This window comes from Oncorhynchus tshawytscha, linkage group LG33, assembly GCF_018296145.1.
Source record: "Oncorhynchus tshawytscha isolate Ot180627B linkage group LG33, Otsh_v2.0, whole genome shotgun sequence".
Lineage (NCBI taxonomy): Eukaryota > Metazoa > Chordata > Actinopteri > Salmoniformes > Salmonidae > Oncorhynchus > Oncorhynchus tshawytscha.
This window is the reverse complement of record NC_056461.1, coordinates 17,752,940-17,771,682: the sequence shown is the minus strand read 5'-3', so window position 1 is coordinate 17,771,682 and position 18,743 is coordinate 17,752,940. Positions and strand designations below refer to the sequence as shown.

Sequence of the window (18,743 nt, the reverse complement as noted above, 5' to 3'; positions counted from 1 at the left end):
TGTTTCGTTCAAGCATCAGAGCCTTTCTAAGCCAGCTAACAAGGCCTATCTCCGAATCTCTGAATACAGGGATATCGGAGAAATAAACAACTGAGTTCCATGGGATCAACCATTCTAATGTGCATTTTTCAGCTCTCAATGTTGCACCACCACCACCTGTCAGTAAAACAAACTGAAGGGTTGCATTCATTATGGGAGAGTGGAGTGTGGGAGGTGTCAGCCATAGTTATGCCACTACACAGCCGCTGAAATATCTCAGCAGCTTGGCCCAGAGCCTGTCAGTCAAACTACCCTGCTGCTCGGTTCATGGAGGGCACGCTGGGTTTGAAGTTGCTTTAGCTAAGCGCTGGTGGTAGGTGAGATAAGGAGTGGGAAAAAACTATTTCTCTCTGGACTCAATAAATCGCCGTAGAAGAACAATAATAAACCAGAATGGGGTTATGGGGTTTTCATTCAAATACAGCAATGACATTCACATCAATCATTCAGGAAACTGTCTACTTCCTCTGATACGGGTAGGAAATCAGTGACATCTGAGATCTGAAACGAAATGCCGAAGTAAGGAGATTCATAGGGAAATGGATGATGTTAAGGCATAAAAAAATGCATAAACATAAATGTTTACTCAGTCTTCAGCTATAATAGTCCAGAGGCGTTGGAAGAGCAGCACATGGCAATGCACCCATATATTAGGGCATGATTCCAACACCTCCAGCTAAACTAACTCATCCCAAGCTTAAGAGAGGTTAATAGAGTACCACAGTATGAGTCATAACTTCCCATAAAACATAGCGGTCAAACAGGGAAATGGTTCCAATCACTGTTCCACCAGTTCATTTTTTCACATTGGGGATTTTAAGAAACACTTGAAATAAGGGCTGTGTTTCGTGTAGACTTACCCCGGCGTGACTTTTTGATACCCGTGTAAATCTCTCTCCGACAAAGTGACTTTTAGCAATATATTTGCCTGTATTTACCCTTAATTGCAGATGGTCTATTCCAGAAGACTGAAGCCAAGGCAGCACACTGGTCCCACACCTACCCAGTGTGTCGGGTGAGTAGTATTGTTTGGTACTGTATGTGCCTTTAGGTTCCTATCCATATCTAGGCTATTGTACTAGCCTGAGTGGTGGTCTTTGATGTGTAGTACTTTGTTTCTTAGTTTATCATGTGTCAACTTTGAATTCAATCGAAGCCACAGATTGTCAACTTCTTGCACTTTGAGAGTAAGCATCCCAAGTCTCCAGTGGTCCCAGTACCGGTTGATGTGCAGGCCTAAGTGACCACACAAACTCAGATGGACCTACAGCTGAGGTAAGCATCTTCCATCATTCACACACAGTAGACAGTGTAAACCACCATGCTGTCAACAAAATGCTGTTCTCAATTCTTAAATTGTATTATGTTTGGCTCAATCTGTGGAAACACTGTCATCGTCTGTAATGTGATTCACCACATCGATTTGAATGCCGCAGCTAAGACAGAATGACGTCGAGGGAAACATGCTGAGAACCCGAGTATGACTGGCCATGGGCCGGATATGTGTGACAACGACCTAGAAGGGGTACAGAAGCACACAGCACTCCATTTTATGATTATTCAATGGCCAACCATCCCTCTAACTACCGCTTATTCTACTCTATGCCTTTTATGCCCCATGGTCCCTCAACTTTGGACTCTGGAGCAGTGGAAACGCATTCTATGGAGTGATGAATCACGCTTCACCATCTGGCAGTCCGAAGGACGAATCTGGGTTTGGCGGATGCCAGGAGAACGCTACCTGCTCGAATGCATAGTGCCAACTGTAAAGTTTGGCTGTTTTTCCATGGTTTGAGCTAGGCACCTTAGTTCCACTGAAGGGAAATCTTAATGCTGCAGTATATAATGACATTCTAGACAAAGGCCCTTTCCTGTTTCAGCATGACAATGCCTCCGTGCACAAAGTGAGATGCATAAAGAATTGTTTGTCAAGATCGTGTGGAAGAACTTGACTAGCCTGCACAGAGCCCAACCTCACCCCCATCGAACACCTTTGGGATGAATTGGAACGCCGACTGCGAACCAGGCCTAATCGCCCAACATCAGTGCCCGACTTCACTAATGCTCGTGGCTGAATGGAAGCAAGTCCCCGCAACAATGTTCCAACATCTAGTGGAAAGCCTTCCCAGAAGAGTGGAGGCTGTTATAGCAGCAAAGAGGGAGCCAATTCCATATTAATGCCCATGATTTTGGAATTACATTTTTGACAAGCAGGTGTTCACATACTTTTGGTCATGTAGTGCAGTTACAGAAATGATGAAGGATGAAATATGGTCCCCCACCAGCTGAAGGAGAAGATCTTGTAAAAAAAAAAAGTTTTATTTTTATTTATTTCACCTTTATTTAACCAGGTAAGCTAGTTGAGAACAAGTTCTCATTTACAACTGCGACCTGGCCAAGATAAAGCAAAGCAGTGCGACAGAAACAACAACACAGTGTTACATGGAATAAACAAGCGTACAGTCAACACAACAGAAAAAAAGAAAGTCTATACACAGTGTGTGCAAATGGCATGAGGAGGTATGGCAATAAATAGGCCATAGTAGCAAAGTAATTACAATTTAGAATATTAACACTGGAGTGATAGATGTGCAGATGATGATGAGCAGATGATGGTGTGTAAGTATTTTGCACTGGTGTGCAAAAGAGCAGCAAAGTAAATAAAAACAATATGGGGATGAGGTAGGTAGATTGGGTGGGCTATTTACAGATGGACTATGTACAGCTGCAGCGATCGGTTAGCTGCTCAAATAGCTGATGTTTAAAGTTATTGGGGGAAATTCTCCAGCTTCAGCGATTTTTGCAATTCGTTCCAATCACTGGCAGCAGAGAACTGGAAGGAAAGGCGGCCAAAGGAGGTGTTGGCTTTGGGGATGACCAGTGAGATATACCTGCTGGAGTGCGTGCTATGGGTGTGTGTTTTGTTATTGTGACCAGTGAGCTGAGATAAAGAGGAGCTTTACTTAGCATAGACTTGTAGATGACCTGGAGCCAGTGGGTCTGGCGAAGAATATGTAGCAAGGGCCAGCAGACTAGAGCATACAGGTCGCAGTGGTGGGTGGTATAAGGCGGTTTGGTAACAAAATGGATGGCACTGTGATAGACTGCATCCAATTTGTTGAATAGAGTATTGGAAGCTATTTTGTAGATGACGTCGCCGAAGTCGAGGATCGGTAGGATAGTCAGTTTTACTAGGGTAAGTTTGGCGGTGTGAGTGAAGGAGGCTTTGTTGCGAAATACACAGCCGATTCTAGATTTGATTTTGGATTGGAGATGTGTGATGTGAGTCTGGAAGAAGAGTTTACAGTCTAGCCAGACACCTAGGTATTTGTAGTTGTCCACGTATTCTAGGTCAGAACCGTCCAGAGTAGTGATGCTAGTCGGGTGGGCGGGTATGGGCAGTGAACAGTTGAAAAACATGCATTTGGTATTGCTAGTGTTTAAGAGCAGTTGGAGACCACGTAAGGAGTGTTGTATGGCTTTGAAGCTCATTTGGAGGTTAGTTAACAGTGTCCAAAGAAGGGCCAGATGTATACAGAATGGTGTCGTCTGCGTAGAGGTGGATCAGGGAATCACCCGCAGCAGAAGCGACATCGTTGATATATACAGAAAAGAGAAAAGAAAAGAGTCGGCTCGAGAATTGAACCCTGTGGTACCCTCATAGACTGCCAGAGGTCCGGACAACAGGCCCTCCGATTTTACACACTGAATGAGGGTATGTTGCTAATAATCATCTAGTCTAGTGGTCATGGCACCTTGTACATATCTGACTTCTACTAGGATAGTATTCTGTACGAGACAAGACCAAATGCATAAGACAACAAATATTATTTTATTTAACTAAGGAACAATATATAAAAAAACAATATATTTAGTTTTGGATCAAGGTAGCTAGTAGCTGACAGCAAAGGTGTGCTAGTGATGACGTGCAGGAGCTTGCAAGGATTTGTAGTCTTGCATGATGTCCACTTTGACGCTAATTAGCATTTTCAAATCAGAGATTAATTGAGCAAAATATATTGATAAAAGTCACCTTTTCCGAAAGATGTACACGGTTATCGAAACGTCACACTAGGGAAATCCTACAGACCTTGTTTGAAGAAGTTCTAAAATCCCCTATGGTAAAAATGAATGGTGAATAAAATGACTAGGTTTTATGACATCCACTGTGGGGCACTATTGCCAGAGGACATAAGGAACCACTGAAATTCTTATGAAAACTCACTAAATACAAAACACCTATTTTACATAAGCCCATCGCTCCTCTGGGAGCATAGGCCGTTACAAATTGGTCTTCCCAGCGCATTCCATCCCGGTTTCCCTTGTATCTGCCTCAAGCACCCGCCTCCAGGTGTTTCTCGGGCCCCCCCTTTTCCCTTGTGCATTCCAGGATAGTTTTAGCCTGGTGATGTGGGAGGGGGGCTTTTGGAGGATGTGGCTGATCTATCCCCATCTTCTCCTCCAGATCCCCTCATCCACTGGAAAATGTCTGGTGTGCTCCCTCATTTTGCTCTGTAAATAAAACCTGCCAGCCATATCCATTAGTAGTACATTTATTGAAAAATATACAATCAATTAGGCAGATGTTTCAGTCCAGAAATGTAACAGAAAGCAAATCATTTTTCATGTTTTATAACCTTTTTATTTTCATACATTTGAAAATGTGCACAATATTCACTAACCATACTAACCACATTTAAAGACATGGGAATAATGTGTAGGTTTCCATCAACATGAAATCATGGAACAACATTAACAGGATAACTACAGTAACTACAGTTAGAAAACTGGAGGTACATTTAAATGTAAAAAAAAAATGGAAAGAAAACCTTGCTTCTTTATCTTATTTTACAACTCGTATTCACTTGGTGAGTAATTCAAAAGGAATAAAATTAAAATAAAACCTCATCAGCACCATTTGCTTGAGTCTCACCCCATTAACATTCAAATCCCATTTAATGGTGCCAGAAGTGGCAAATTAATATTTTTGACTCAATGTTCAAAAGAGTGAGTCAGCCTCAAACATGCTTAAAAATCTTGCAGATTTAACAAAAAAAATCCATCTGCTTTAATTTTTGCAGGTACAGTATGGCAAACTGTACAGTTTAGACAACTCCCACCTAAACAATTGTGCACCAGAATCCTCAATCATGACACCCTTAGTTGGGCCATTGAATGTCACACCATCCTTCATATACACTCTTTCCAGCAGACAAATAGTTAATAGAAAGGGCCCATTGTAGTGTAAAAGAATTCATGCCAAATAACTGAGAAAATAATCTGCCACTCCTTGTGTGGTCAAAACAGATTGCAAGTGTCTTTCCTGGACAATTGTCAACTTCACTCTGCCCCCTCTAGAACAGAACAGTGAGATGATTGGTCAGTGTCCTCATTGACTTTAAATCGATAGTTCCTCTTTCCTTAACCTGATATCTGATGTTCTGCATACAATACACCTCGCTTGATGTTATTCTGTATAGAAAATTCGATTTAAAACTATTATTTAAATATAAAGGTGATAATTAAAAAGTATTTATCGTTGATATTGATATCTAGCACTGACCATTATTTTCCTGTAGAAATGCTCAAGAGAAGAAGTCCAGTAAAAACCTACACTTGTGACTTAAGTCCTCTGTCCCGTTCGCAATCAAAATATAGGTATGAGGTAAATACGTCAACTGTTATAAATTGTGCATGAACATTGCTCATTTCTATGGTATGATTTGAGGGGTATGGGCGCTCATGCTACAAATTTCTTTCGCACTGAAAATGTTTCTCATGAATAGATATACATTGTTGCTTAGTACAAACTTCATTCAGACCACTGGTTAGGAAACACCATTACCCAGATGGCAACTGCCCAGGATGGAGCACCAAGCAGGTTTGAGAATTCCAATTGGAACCAACAAAACAAGAGCCAGGCTCATAGCAAGGCCATTTTTCTCCAACATTTTTATTTGTAGCACTTCAGACACACATCAAACATACAGAATTGTTTTCTGTCCAATGTGTCCTGCACTGAGGGGCAGTTTCAGTGGAAGTTCAGAGTTTGTGCTGGTAAGGATGTGATGTAAGAGCTGGATGAGACATTAAGCAGATGGGTTTCTGTTGGGTTGATTGTTGATCTCAGTGATGGGCCTGAAGGTTCATTGTGGTGATGGTTCCACCTGGGGGTGGAGGTGGGGCGTCTGGGGGTGTACGGCTCATGGCCTGGGGGGGATTGGAGATGAGTCTCTGCTGGCCTGGAAGTCCTATTTGTGGGGCTGGGAGAGTGGGCTCAGGAGGGGGTGGTAGAGGAGCTGGTATCAGGGAGGGTGCTGTGCTGCTGGTCCTGGGGCGAGCTGTCTGCCTGGCGCAGGGCAATGACCGCCGCTGAGTACTTGCACTTGGGAGAGCCGCACTCACAGCTAAAGTGCTTCCCCTTGATGTCCCAGAAATGGTCGCCGTAGTCAAACCTGAGAGAGGAGGGTTGGGTCAAAAAGAGCGAGTTAGATGACTCTAGAATCAAGCTACCTAAATCTTGATTTTAGGGAGAACAAAGGCATTCTCTAAGAATTGATGAAAGGCTTAAACATAGAATGACAAACTTAAATATACATACAGGGTAAGAACTTCCAAAGACTGGTAATAACATCACCTTTTGTCAAGTAAAGCATATAATATGACCCTTACCCTAGCTCTTCCCCAGCCTTGATGGTCTCGCAGGCGAAGAACGCGATATGGGGGAAGCGCAAGTCTTGGTGTGCCGTGAAAACCCGGCAGGGGAACAGGTTCGGCTCGCACATGTGGTTAATGAACCGGCTGATGTTGCCATAGAAACGGGCGTCGATACAGTACACGTCACCCTCCTGCGACCAAACACCACACATAAATGGATCATAATGAAAAAAGCAGGTTCGGCATCATCTGCAGTGGTAATTCTTCACGGGCAAAGATATCAAACAGATCAAGACAAAGGAGATGATTGTGGACTACAGGAAAAAAGAGGACCAAGCACACCCCCATTCTCATCGACGGGGCTGCAGTGGAGCAGGTCCACATCACCAACAAACTAACGTGGTCAAGCACACCATGACAGCCGTGAAGTGGGCACGACAAAACCCATTCCTCAGAGAATGAAAAGATTTGGCATGGGTCCTCAGATCCTCAAAAGGTTATACAGCTGCAACATCAAGAGCATGGTTGCATCACTGCCTGGTATGGCAACTGCTCGGCCTCCGACCGCAAGGCACTACAGAGGGTAGTGTGAACTGCCCAGTACATCACTGGGGCCAAGCTTTCTGCCATCCAGGACCTCTATACCAGGCGGTGTCAGAGGAAGGCCCTAAAACATGTCAAAGACTCCAGCCACCCTAGTCATAGACTGTTCTCTCTGCTACCACACGGCAAGCGGTACCGGAGGGCCAAATCTAGGTCCAAGAGGCTTCTAAACAGCTTCTACCCCCAAGCCAAAAGACTCATGAACATCTAGTGAAATGGCTACCCAAACATTTTGCATTCCCGCTCCACACCACTGCCACTCTCTGTTGTCATCTATGCCTAGTCACTTTTAATTAACTCTACCTACATGAACATACTACCTCAACTAACCAGTGTACATGGACTCTGTATACGTTATTTTTTACTGCTGCTCTTAAATTACTTGTTACTTTTAACTCTTATCCATATGTTTTTTTAAACTGCACTGTTGGTTAGGGGCTCGTAAGTAAGCATTTCACTGCAAGGTCTACATCTGTTGTATTCGGCATGTGTGACTAATAAAATTAGATTCGAATAGCACAAAGTAAGACAATAATCATAGAATAGCAGAGTGTTTTAGAAACAAGTCCAGGAATGGCCTCAAGAGACAAGAATACAATTAAATGTATCACTGGGTAACAGATTGAAATCTGCCTGCAAAGCACAGCAGATCCCACTGCAATTACAGTGGTCCAAGTTGAGATACCTAGTTACATTTTGGATTTGTCCTAAGTTAGCCAGCAAGATTTAATGACATTCATGAGCACTGATCCCTACCTTGCTGTCTAGGTTGAACAGGTAGGAGTCGTTTTCCCTGACATCTGCCTCTGCGTCAGAGATGATCTCCCCCACATACCTGTGGACAGGAAGTGAGGTCAGGGCCCATCAACCCCACAAATAGCAATGCAGCACCACGCACAGATGACATTGAATGGGAAATCATCCAAGAGCTTGAAGGTGCGGTATAACTGCGCATTGTGAAAGGGGGTATGTCTAGGACTCACGCGCACACAAAGGTTCCCTGGGGAATTTCCTGCAGTGTCCGCACTCCCCAGCCCATACGACTGGTCCGGAACAGCTGGAGCCGGACCCTGAAAAGAAAAAAACTCCTTCAGTATGGATGTACTAACAGCACATTAAACTCGCAAACACATTATCCCGACATGCATTTTGGGATGTCAGATGCATTACAACTTCCAAATGAGTGGTTGTGGTTTGACTGAAATACATTTTTTCTGGTCTAGATGTTATCATCAATAGGGTTGAGGAGTGTTGGCTTGGTTGTAAAAATATGGTTGAATGTCGAGACAGGAAATTGGAGGTACCTCAGTCCGTTCTGCACCACGCGGTTCTTGCAGGTTCTCCAGCAGGAGCAGGCGTGGTTACACTCGAAGATGAGGGGCGGTTCCTCACGACAGAACTCCGGGAGCAGACGACCATCCTGAGAAAGGTCATGGAACAGACATGACGATCATAGGAGACCAGCACTTTGACGACAATAGTGATACTGAAGTGTTGGGTCTTACCTTGTCATACCAACAGCGCAGGCTAAGCTGGCCACACATGCAGCTGCTTGAGGAGCAGTCGTCTTTACACACACAGTACTGTGGATTGCAGAGAGAAAGATGGTTATTTCATCTTTCAGGTCATCAAGTATGATCAACTCTAGGATGGTCTATTCTAGGAGTCTCCAACCTTTTCTAGAATGAGAGCTACTTTTTAAAAAATGAAGCATGTCGAGCGCTACGATTTTTTCCCTAGCTTTCAAACAGGCACATTCTTCTCTTCTCCTCTGCAACTCTTCCCCGGGGCCTTAGTGTACAAGAGTTTTCTGTCAATATACCTGGTAAAATAATGGTTCATAAACAACTCCAAGGGAGGACCTATAAAATCAGATTTTGTTCCCCTAAATTGTTTTATATTTATAATGTATTTCTTCTGGTTTAATGCTTTAGATTTTCCATTCTTAAAATTACAATTGTTCATAGAGAAACAACGAAATTGGATGTTGAGTTCATGTCAATGCTTAAATCACATCAGAAAATAATTTATTTGAGATGAAAACACATTGAGTGCAATTCCCCTTTAACTGTGCATTTGGCCCTAGTGAGGAATGTGCCGATCTAGCAATGGTGCTGTACTCATTTCATGGCAAAGTTTACAGATGATATACGTTTGACAGGTAAGCCTACTTTGCAGTTAACATTTAATTGAGAAGGTTTTGTGGAAAGCATTTCTGTCGACCCACAAGACGGTTAACACATCAACTTGCTACACACAGAGTGATAGACAAACACGTGCATCACACAGGCAGACAGGCAATAGTGTTGGAAATTAAATAGGCAGATATTGTGTTAGCCACTATTGGCTTAAAAAGCCAAACCTAACTAGGGATGGGATAATGTCAATGTTGCGTTGATTACATAGTAGCTGGGAGCTTGTGGTGTTGATATTTGTTTATGACAGTTTGCTGTGGAAACCGTGGAAAATTGCATGTACTTTCAGAATTGTTTGGCGAGCTACTCATATGTGGGCTGCGAGTTGCTGGAGACCCCTGGTCTATCCAGTCACATGACCCACCTGTAAGTGTGTGATGTTCTTGTCTATGTTCATGGGGGAGGTGACACAGTTGTCTGGGACATATTTGTAGTTATCCGGACAGGGCTCACTGTCCACTGAGTTGACACAGGGGACTGGAACTCCCTCATACCCCCGGGCTATGTCTCTGTGGTGAAAGATGTACTGGTCAGCAAAAAGGTCCCAGTATTATACTTGACAATCGGTCAAAAAGAGGTAGCCACAAGTAGAGGAAAGGGTAGAAAAGGGTACCATGCGTGGATCAGAGACCGAGCATCAGAAAGGTAAACGTGTGAGAGAAATGCATGAATGTTTGAGAGACAGCGATCGAGGAATTCTACCTGTTAAGGACCTTCTCCCCCTGGGTGCTGCTCCTGGCCTCCTTCACCCTCCTGTTAGTCTGCAGGGTGAGCCACACCCTGGAACTGTGGCTGCAGCAGTCTGGCGGCGTCTCCCCCTCTCGGTTCTTCAGGTTGACATCCGCCCCGCGAGACAGAAAGAGCCTGAGGGGCCACAGATCATAGCCTTCAACACCATCACTTAACTGCACTAGATGGAATAGTCCTGACGTGGCTACAGCCTCGGTTATAATAGTAGAGGCTACAGCCACAGCAGTGCTGTAGATGGAGATTCTATTACTTATTGCCGAATCACAGTCATTTCCCCTCAACCTCCACTCACGTGACACATTCGAGCCTGTTCTCCCGTGCAGCGATGTGCAGGGGGGAGTCTCCGTGGATGTTGACAGCATGGAGGTCACACTTGGACTCTAGGAGGAGCTCAGCAATCTCCACACTGCCAGAGAAGGCCGCCCAGTGGAGACAGATGTTCTCCTCCTACAAACAGACAACAGTTAGCAAATTCACGACAAAGTCATAGACGACAAAGTCAAACAAAAAATAAAAACTCAAGATCGAGCAAAGTAATCGAAACAAAAACAATTTGGCTTGTGGGAGGTCATGAAGACCCTCAGTTAACCCTAGTTACTGACCTTGTCCCTAATGTTGATGTCAGCCCCTTTATTGAGCAGCATCTTCACCTGCTCTAGGTGCTTATACTCTGTTGCCCAAATCATAGCCGTCCAACCGCCATCGTCCTAGAGAGAGTAACACATCACAGCTTTAAAAACGGGCCCCTACAGCATGGGATTGCTTCAATGTCCTGGATATAACAACGAGCGATGTCACTAACCTTCTCCGAGAGATATTATAAGAGGTTGAGGAGGATGTATTACCACAAGGACAAAGACTGCCATGACATCGTTCCTGCCATAATGGATCAATACCTGCAGCAAGGTCAAGCACTTCAAATAGAGACATCAAATACCATACTCAGGTTTTTAAACTCTGCAGTACCACAATCATATGGCCTCAGAGTGCCCTTGATGGTGGCACACAAAAGGACCTCTCCTTTTGAAATGCTGGAGCATCCCTGCCACACATCCCTGAGATCAGATACATTTTTGAGGCAGAGAAACATCTGTTTTAGAGATGGCCAGAATAGGAGGTCAACGACAACTGGCTCAGTAGCTTTACACAAACAAATTGGCTTTCACGTCAGCAGGGTAGCCAATGGGGTTGTAATCCTAACTAATGCATGCTGAGAAAGAACGGATCCTTCCACAGCAGCTGCAATGTAAGAGGAAACCATTAGGAGCCCATGTGGAGCGGATGGGAGCAGCACGCCCACCGAGAGGAGAGTCAGGCCCCTACGGAAAGGCTACTAGTGAGAGCACAACACAAACACGGGCCAGAGCAAAACAAGATCTGAATTAACATGAAAGCACTCCTGGTTCTGATTGACTTCAGTGGTACAACCAACACAAGCCATGCTAAGCTATAATCATCTTGAGGGACTAAACATTGTGCAGAATTACACCTATGCTCACCAAGTTTATGTTTCACTGGTTTATGACTGAAAAAAGCAGAACTCACCTGACAGTTGATGTCTATGAGTCCTGTGGAGAGTAGATGCTCCACGATGTTATAATGGCCAATCTTAGCAGCTAGGTGGAGACAAGTGAACCCCTCCACATCCTGGAGAACAGAAGGGAGTCCAACACACATTGCTGCCGTCATAAGATTCATACCACTGTAATACAACACAACCCTCGATATAGCATGCAAGCCCTCTTAGTAGGCTATCAAAACACGATTACCAAAGCCTAAGACAAGAATGGCACTTGAGTTACATATAGCACCATGACAGCCACTGCCCCCATGGAAATATAGACCAATGAAGTCTCCCGGGAGAATGAGGTTTGCGTGTCGTTGTGGTGTTAGAAAGGGTGTGTGAACCCACCTTGTGGCTGGCGATGGCTCCTGCCCTCAGTAGGTAGCAGACCGCCTCCAGGTGGTTGTTCTCACAGGCCTCCATCAGGGGCGTGCGCTGGTCCTCATCGCAGATGTCCAGGTTAGCACCAGACTGGTAGGGAGGGAGGGACAGACCAAAACAACTAGATCAATCTACTCTGATCCACTCAATGCTGTTGAAATTGATCCTTGATAAGATGCTGATGACTGTCCGATTAAAATGATCCACTATGAAGACGTCAACACGTGTGCAACGTAATAACCTGGCGAGTCAACCGATGCCGTGGAACCCATGATGGAAAGCTTGGTCTCGATGCATGTCAGTGCAATGCAGCGTCTACCCCTTCCCTCATCCACTCCCAGTGGGAACCATAGCCAAGCCTCACCTGAACCAGCAGGTGACAGATCTCCTGGTGGCCTGCCTCAGATGCTACATGGAGGGGGGTGCGTCTGCTCTGGCTCTCCATCTTAAAGTTAGGGTCTACCCCATCCACTGGTGGACAGGGATACAGAGGGACATTTGTTATTCACAGAAACCTGACCAGATAATGACGTTTGTCTGACCAGAGAATGACGTCTTTTTTTTTTAAACTAAGATATTAAACAATGAACATCTCCCTCACCCAACATGAGCAAGACCTTCTGTATTTCCCCCTGTTTAGCAGAGATAAACAGCTGCTTGGGGTGAAACCGCAGCTTCTTGGGCCTGATGCAGGACACATGGAAGAAGTCAGTCCACAGGAATACACCTTCACAATAACAACAGGAAAATATTGATTGAAAACAGAAATAATTTTACGTGTGCATGAACATGTCACACAGGAAGGTAGCTGAGGAACCTTCAACGTTCTATTACTGTGCCGTCAAAAACTATTCAGACCCCTTGACTTTTTCTTCTTTACAGCCTTTTCCTAAAATTGACTAAATTGTTTTTTCCCCTCCTCAATCAATCTACACACACACACACACACACAATACCCCATAATGAAAAACTGAAATATTACATTTACATAAGTATTTTGTTGAGTGTGTACTTTGTTGAAGCACCTTTGGCAGTGATTACAGCCTCGAGTCTTCTTGGGTATGAAGCTTGGCACACCTGTATTTGAGAGTTTATCCAATTCTTCTCTGGAGATCCTCTCAAGCTCTGTCAGGTTGGATGGGGAGCGTCACTGCACAGCTGTTTTCAGGTCTCTCCAGTGATGTTAGATTGGGCTCAAGTCCGGGCTCTTTGTCCTGTTGGAAGCTGAATCTTCGCCCCAGTCTGAGGTCAGGAGCGCGGTGGAGCAGGTTTCCATCAAGGATCTCTCTGTTATTTGCTACGTTCATCTATCCCTCGATCCCGACTAGTCTCCCAGTCCTTGCCGCTGAAAAACATCCCCGTAGCATGATGCTGCCACCACTCTGCTTCACCATAGGGATGGTGCCAGGTTTCCTCCAGTCCAGATGTGACATTTAGCATTCAGGCCAAAGAATTGTGTTTTCATTAGGCCAGAGAACCTTGTTTCTCATGCTGTGTCCTGTAGGTGCCATTTGGCAAACTGCAAGCAGGCTGTCATGCACATTTTACTGAGGAGTAGCTTCCATCTGGCCACTCTACCATAAAGGCCTGAATCGTGGAGCGCCGCAGAGATGGTTGTCCTTCTGGAAGGTTCTCCCATCTCCGCAGAGAAACTCTGGAGCTCTGTGACAGAGCCGATTGCTCAGTTTGCCCGGGCGGCCAGCTCTAGGAAGAGTCTTGGTGGTTCCAAACTTCTTCCATTTAAGATTGATGGAAGCCACTGTATTCTTGGGGACTTTCAATGCTGCAGAAATGTTTTGGTACCCATCCCCAGATCTGTGCCTCGACACAATCCCGGAGCTCTACGGACCATTCCTTCAACCTCACGGCTTGGTTTTTGCTCTGATATGCACTGTCAACTGTGGGACCTTATATAGACAGGTGTGTGCCTTTCCAAATCATGTCCAATCAATTGAATTTACCACAGGTGGACTCTAATCAAGTTGTAGAAACATCTCAAGGATGATCAATGGAAACAGAATGCATCTGAGCTCAATTTTGAGTCTCATAGTAAAGGATTTGAATACTTACAGTACCAGTCAAAAGTTTGGACTTTTGGGTTTCTTTCTTTTTACCATTTTCTACATTGTAGAATAATAGTAAAGACATCAAAACTATGAAATAGCACATATGGAATCATGTAGTAACCAAAAAAAAGTGTTAAACAAAATCAAAATATATGTTATATTTGAGATTCTACAAAGTGGCCACCCTTTGCCTTCATGACAGCTTTGCACACGCTTGGCATTCTCTCAACCAGCTTGAAGTCTTCCCCCACTATTTCTCGCATAATTATTTTTTTTAAAGACAAAATGTTCCCACCTTGTCTAGCGTCATTTGTTTTGTCGACATTTGGGAAGTTCACTGACAAATGTGCCGTTTCCATCAAGTGGGTCGTGCCATTTTTTATCCGGCATCGACTACACGAATGAAAAGGTTGGATCAAAACCTTGTTAGTAACACTTAAAGTGGTTAAGAGTGTGAGAGGAGACTGGTGAGGGGGTGGTAGTGAGAAAGTGAAATACTAATCAGGACAATCAAACAGTTGCATAGTAGAGCAGCACTTTAACCTCTCAAACCCTGAGTCTTGGTAGAATGTCTTACTTTTCTGTGTCCAGTGCCAGCAGGATGCTCTCCAAGGTCTCTTTAGGGGCGGCGCCCACTCCTATGCCGATCCCCATGCCCACAGCAGGAGGCAGAACTCCGGTTCTGGAGCCCCCGGGGAAGGAGGAGGTGTCCAGTGTGTGCTCGGGTGGGATGGAGAGAGAGCTGTCTGCTTGGCCACCCAGATCACCTCCCACAGAGAGACAGAATGGACTGGAACACACACAGAAGGGTGACAAATGCCTGATTACTGCAACAGAAGAGTGATACTGTTGAAAATACCAGTGTCATGGAATGGAACCTACCCTCCAGTTGTGGTGTCTGCCCTGCCCTCCGTGGTCCTGGGCGTGGCAGGGTCATGTGCAGCACGTGTGGCGGGCACGGTGGAGGTTGTGTCGGCCTTGGCGATGGTTACCTCCTTGGCCTTGCTGGCCTCCTCCCCACAGTGTGGACAGAAGGTCTGGCCCTTCAGTACTGAGGCACAGGCCTGGTGGAAACGGTGGGAGATGTTGATGTCCGGTTGGCACTCCATGAACGTACCCTACAACCCAAACATACACAGCCAGGTCAGTGTGTCCGCCATTGAAGAATCCCACTGTTTTAACGTTTTCGAAGGCCATAATCACAGAATATGTTTTTCGCGATGCGGATCCTGTGTTCTGCCTTTACAACCAGTGTAACCGAGTGGATCACATGCAGCGACCCAAAAAAAAACCGACTCAGAAAAAGAGGGAAACGAAGCGGTCTTCTGGTCAGACTCCGGAGACGGGCACATCGTGCACCACTCCCTAGCATTCTTCTTGCCAATGTCCAGTCTCTTGACAACAAGGTTGATGAAATCCGAGCAAGGGTAGCATTCCAGAGGGACATCAGAGACTGTAACGTTCTCTGCTTCACGGAAACATGGCTAACTGGAGAGACGCAATCCAAAGCGGTGCAGCCAGCGGGTTTCTCCACGCATCGCGCCGACAGAAACAAACATCTTTCTGGTAAGAAGAGGGGCGGGGGGCGTATGTCTTATGGCCAACGTGACATGGTGTGATGAAAGAAACATACAGGAACTCAAATCCTTCTGTTCACCTGATTTAGAATTCCTCACAATCAAATGTAGACCGCATTATCTACCAAGAGAATTCTCTTCGATTATAATCACAGCCGTATATATCCCCCCAAGCAGACACATCGATGGCTCTGAACGAACTTTATTTAACTCTCTGCAAACTGGAAACGATTTATCCGGAGGCTGCATTCATTGTAGCTGGGGATTTTAACAAGGCTAATCTGAAAACAAGACTCCCTAAATTTTATCAGCATATCGATTGCGCAACCAGGGGTGGAAAGACCCTGGATCATTGTTACTCTAACTTCCGCGACGCATATAAGGCCCTGCCCCGCCCCCTTTCGGAAAAGCTGACCACGACTCCATTTTGTTGATCCCTGCCTACAGACAGAAACTAAAACAAGAAGCTCCCACGCTGAGGTCTGTCCAACGCTGGTCTGACCAAGCTGACTCCACACTCCAAGACTGCTTCCATCACGTGGACTGGGAGATGTTTCGTATTGCGTCAGACAACAACATTGACGAATACGCTGATACGGTGTGCGAGTTCATTAGAACGTGCGTTGAAGATGTCGTTCCCATAGCAACGATTAAAACATTCCCTAACCAGAAACCGTGGATTGATGGCAGCATTCGTGTGAAACTGAAGGCACGAACCACTGCTTTTAATCAGGGCAAGGTGTCTGGTAACATGACTGAATACAAACAGTGCAGCTATTCCCTCCGCAAGGCTATCAAACAAGCTAAGCGCCAGTACAGAGACAAAGTAGAATCTCAATTCAATGGCTCAGACACAAGAGGTATGTGGCAGGGTCTACAGTCAATCACGGACTACAGGAAGAAACCCAGCCCAGTCACGGACCAGGATGTCTTGCTCCCAGGCAGACTAAATAACTTTTTGCCCGCTTTGAGGACAATACAGTGCCACTGACACGGCCTGCAACGGAAACATGCGGTCTCTCCTTCACTGCAGCCGAAGTGAGTAAGACATTTAAACGTGTTAACCCTCGCAAGGCTGCAGGCCCAGACGGCATCCCCAGCCACGCCCTCAGAGCATGCTGGCAGACCAGCTGGCTTGCTGTTTGGGGTTTTAGGTGGGTGTTTACGGATATCATATTCAATCAATTTGTTTCGGACATATTCAATACCAGTCTGCTGTTCCCACATGCTTCAAGAGGGCCACCATTGTTCCTGTTCCCAAGAAAGCTAAGGTAACTGAGCTAAACGACTACCGCCCCGTAGCACTCACATCCGTCATCATGAAGTGCTTTGAGAGACTAGTCAAGGACCATATCACCTCCACCCTACCTGACACCCTTGACCCACTCCAATTTGCTTACCGCCCAAATAGGTCCACAGACGATGCAATCTCAACCACACTGCACACTGCCCTAACCCATCTGGACAAGAGGAATACCTATGTGAGAATGCTGTTCATCGACTACAGCTCGGCATTCAACACCATAGTACCCTCCAAGCTCGTCATCAAGCTCGAGACCCTGGGTCTCGACCCCGCCCTGTGCAACTGGGTACTGGACTTCCTGACGGGCCGCCCCCAGGTGGTGAGGGTAGGCAACAACATCTCCTCCCCGCTGATCCTCAACACTGGGGCCCCACAAGGGTGCGTTCTGAGCCCTCTCCTGTACTCCCTGTTCACCCACGACTGCGTGGCCATGCACGCCTCCAACTCAATCATCAAGTTTGCGGACGACACAACAGTGGTAGGCTTGATTACCAACAACGACGAGACGGCCTACAGGGAGGAGGTGAGGGCCCTCGGAGTGTGGTGTCAGGAAAATAACCTCACACTCAACGTCAACAAAACTAAGGAGATGATTGTGGACTTCAGGAAACAGCAGAGGGAACACCCCCCATCCACATCGATGGAACAGTAGTGGAGAGGGTAGCAAGTTTTAAGTTCCTCGGCATACACATCACAGACAAACTGAATTGGTCCACTCACACAGACAGCATCGTGAGGAAGGCGCAGCAGCGCCTCTTCAACCTCAGGAGGCTGAAGAAATTTGGCTTGTCACCAAAAGCACTCACAAACTTCTACAGATGCACAATCGAGAGCATCCTGGCGGGCTGTATCACCGCCTGGTATGGCAACTGCACCGCCCTCAACCGTAAGGCTCTCCAGAGGGTAGTGAGGTCTGCACAACGCATCACCGGGGGCAAACTACCTGCCCTCCAGGACACCTACACCACCCGATGCTACAGGAAGGCCATAAAGATCATCAAGGACATCAACCACCCGAGCCACTGCCTGTTCACCCCGCTGCCATCCAGAAGGCGAGGTCAGTACAGGTGCATCAAAGCTGGGACCGAGAGACTGAAAAACAGCTTCTATCTCAAGGCCATCAGACTGTTAAACAGCCACCACTAACATTGAGTGGCACACTGTCAATGACACTGACTCTACTCCAGCCACTTTAATCATGGGAATTGATGGGAAATGATGTAAATATATCACTAGCCACTTTAAACAATGCTACCTTATATAATGTTACTTACCCTACATTGTTCATCTCATATGCATACGTTGATACTGTACTCTATATCATCGACTGCATCCTTATGTAATACATGTATCACTAGCCACTTTAACTATGCCACTTGGTTTACATACTTATCTCATATGTATATACTGTACTCGATATCATCTACTGTATCTTGCCTATGCTGCTCTGTACCATCACTCATTCATATATCCTTATGTACATATTCTTTATCCCCTTACACTGTGTATGACAGTAGTTTTTTTTGGAATTGTTAGTTAGATTACTTGCTCGTTATTACTGCATTGTCGGAACTAGAAGCACAAGCATTTCGCTACACTCGCATTAAC

At 45.5% G+C, this 18,743-nt stretch overlaps 1 protein-coding gene across 9 annotated transcripts in view; it reads right to left on the bottom strand.

Annotated features, from left to right (window-relative positions):
• Nucleotides 1–4,578: 4,578 nt before the first annotated feature.
• Nucleotides 4,579–18,743, bottom strand: part of ehmt1b (euchromatic histone-lysine N-methyltransferase 1b) — a 31,777-nt gene continuing 17,612 nt past the window's right edge. For all 9 annotated transcript variants that reach the window (XM_024402456.2, XM_042311030.1, XM_024402454.2 and 6 more), the window contains 16 exons: nt 15,138–15,373; nt 14,833–15,045; nt 12,791–12,873; nt 12,554–12,660; nt 12,157–12,279; nt 11,790–11,891; nt 10,847–10,951; nt 10,537–10,691; nt 10,197–10,358; nt 9,859–10,003; nt 8,805–8,882; nt 8,604–8,719; nt 8,283–8,369; nt 8,056–8,134; nt 6,712–6,887; nt 4,579–6,494 (listed from right to left, as the gene is read on the bottom strand). In XM_024402456.2, coding sequence (XP_024258224.1) covers nt 6,317–6,494; nt 6,712–6,887; nt 8,056–8,134; nt 8,283–8,369; nt 8,604–8,719; nt 8,805–8,882; nt 9,859–10,003; nt 10,197–10,358; nt 10,537–10,691; nt 10,847–10,951; nt 11,790–11,891; nt 12,157–12,279; nt 12,554–12,660; nt 12,791–12,873; nt 14,833–15,045; nt 15,138–15,373 — 2,145 coding nt within the window. In that variant the 3' untranslated portion in view covers nt 4,579–6,316. The remainder of the gene's footprint in view (nt 6,495–6,711; nt 6,888–8,055; nt 8,135–8,282; nt 8,370–8,603; nt 8,720–8,804; nt 8,883–9,858; nt 10,004–10,196; nt 10,359–10,536; nt 10,692–10,846; nt 10,952–11,789; nt 11,892–12,156; nt 12,280–12,553; nt 12,661–12,790; nt 12,874–14,832; nt 15,046–15,137; nt 15,374–18,743) is intronic.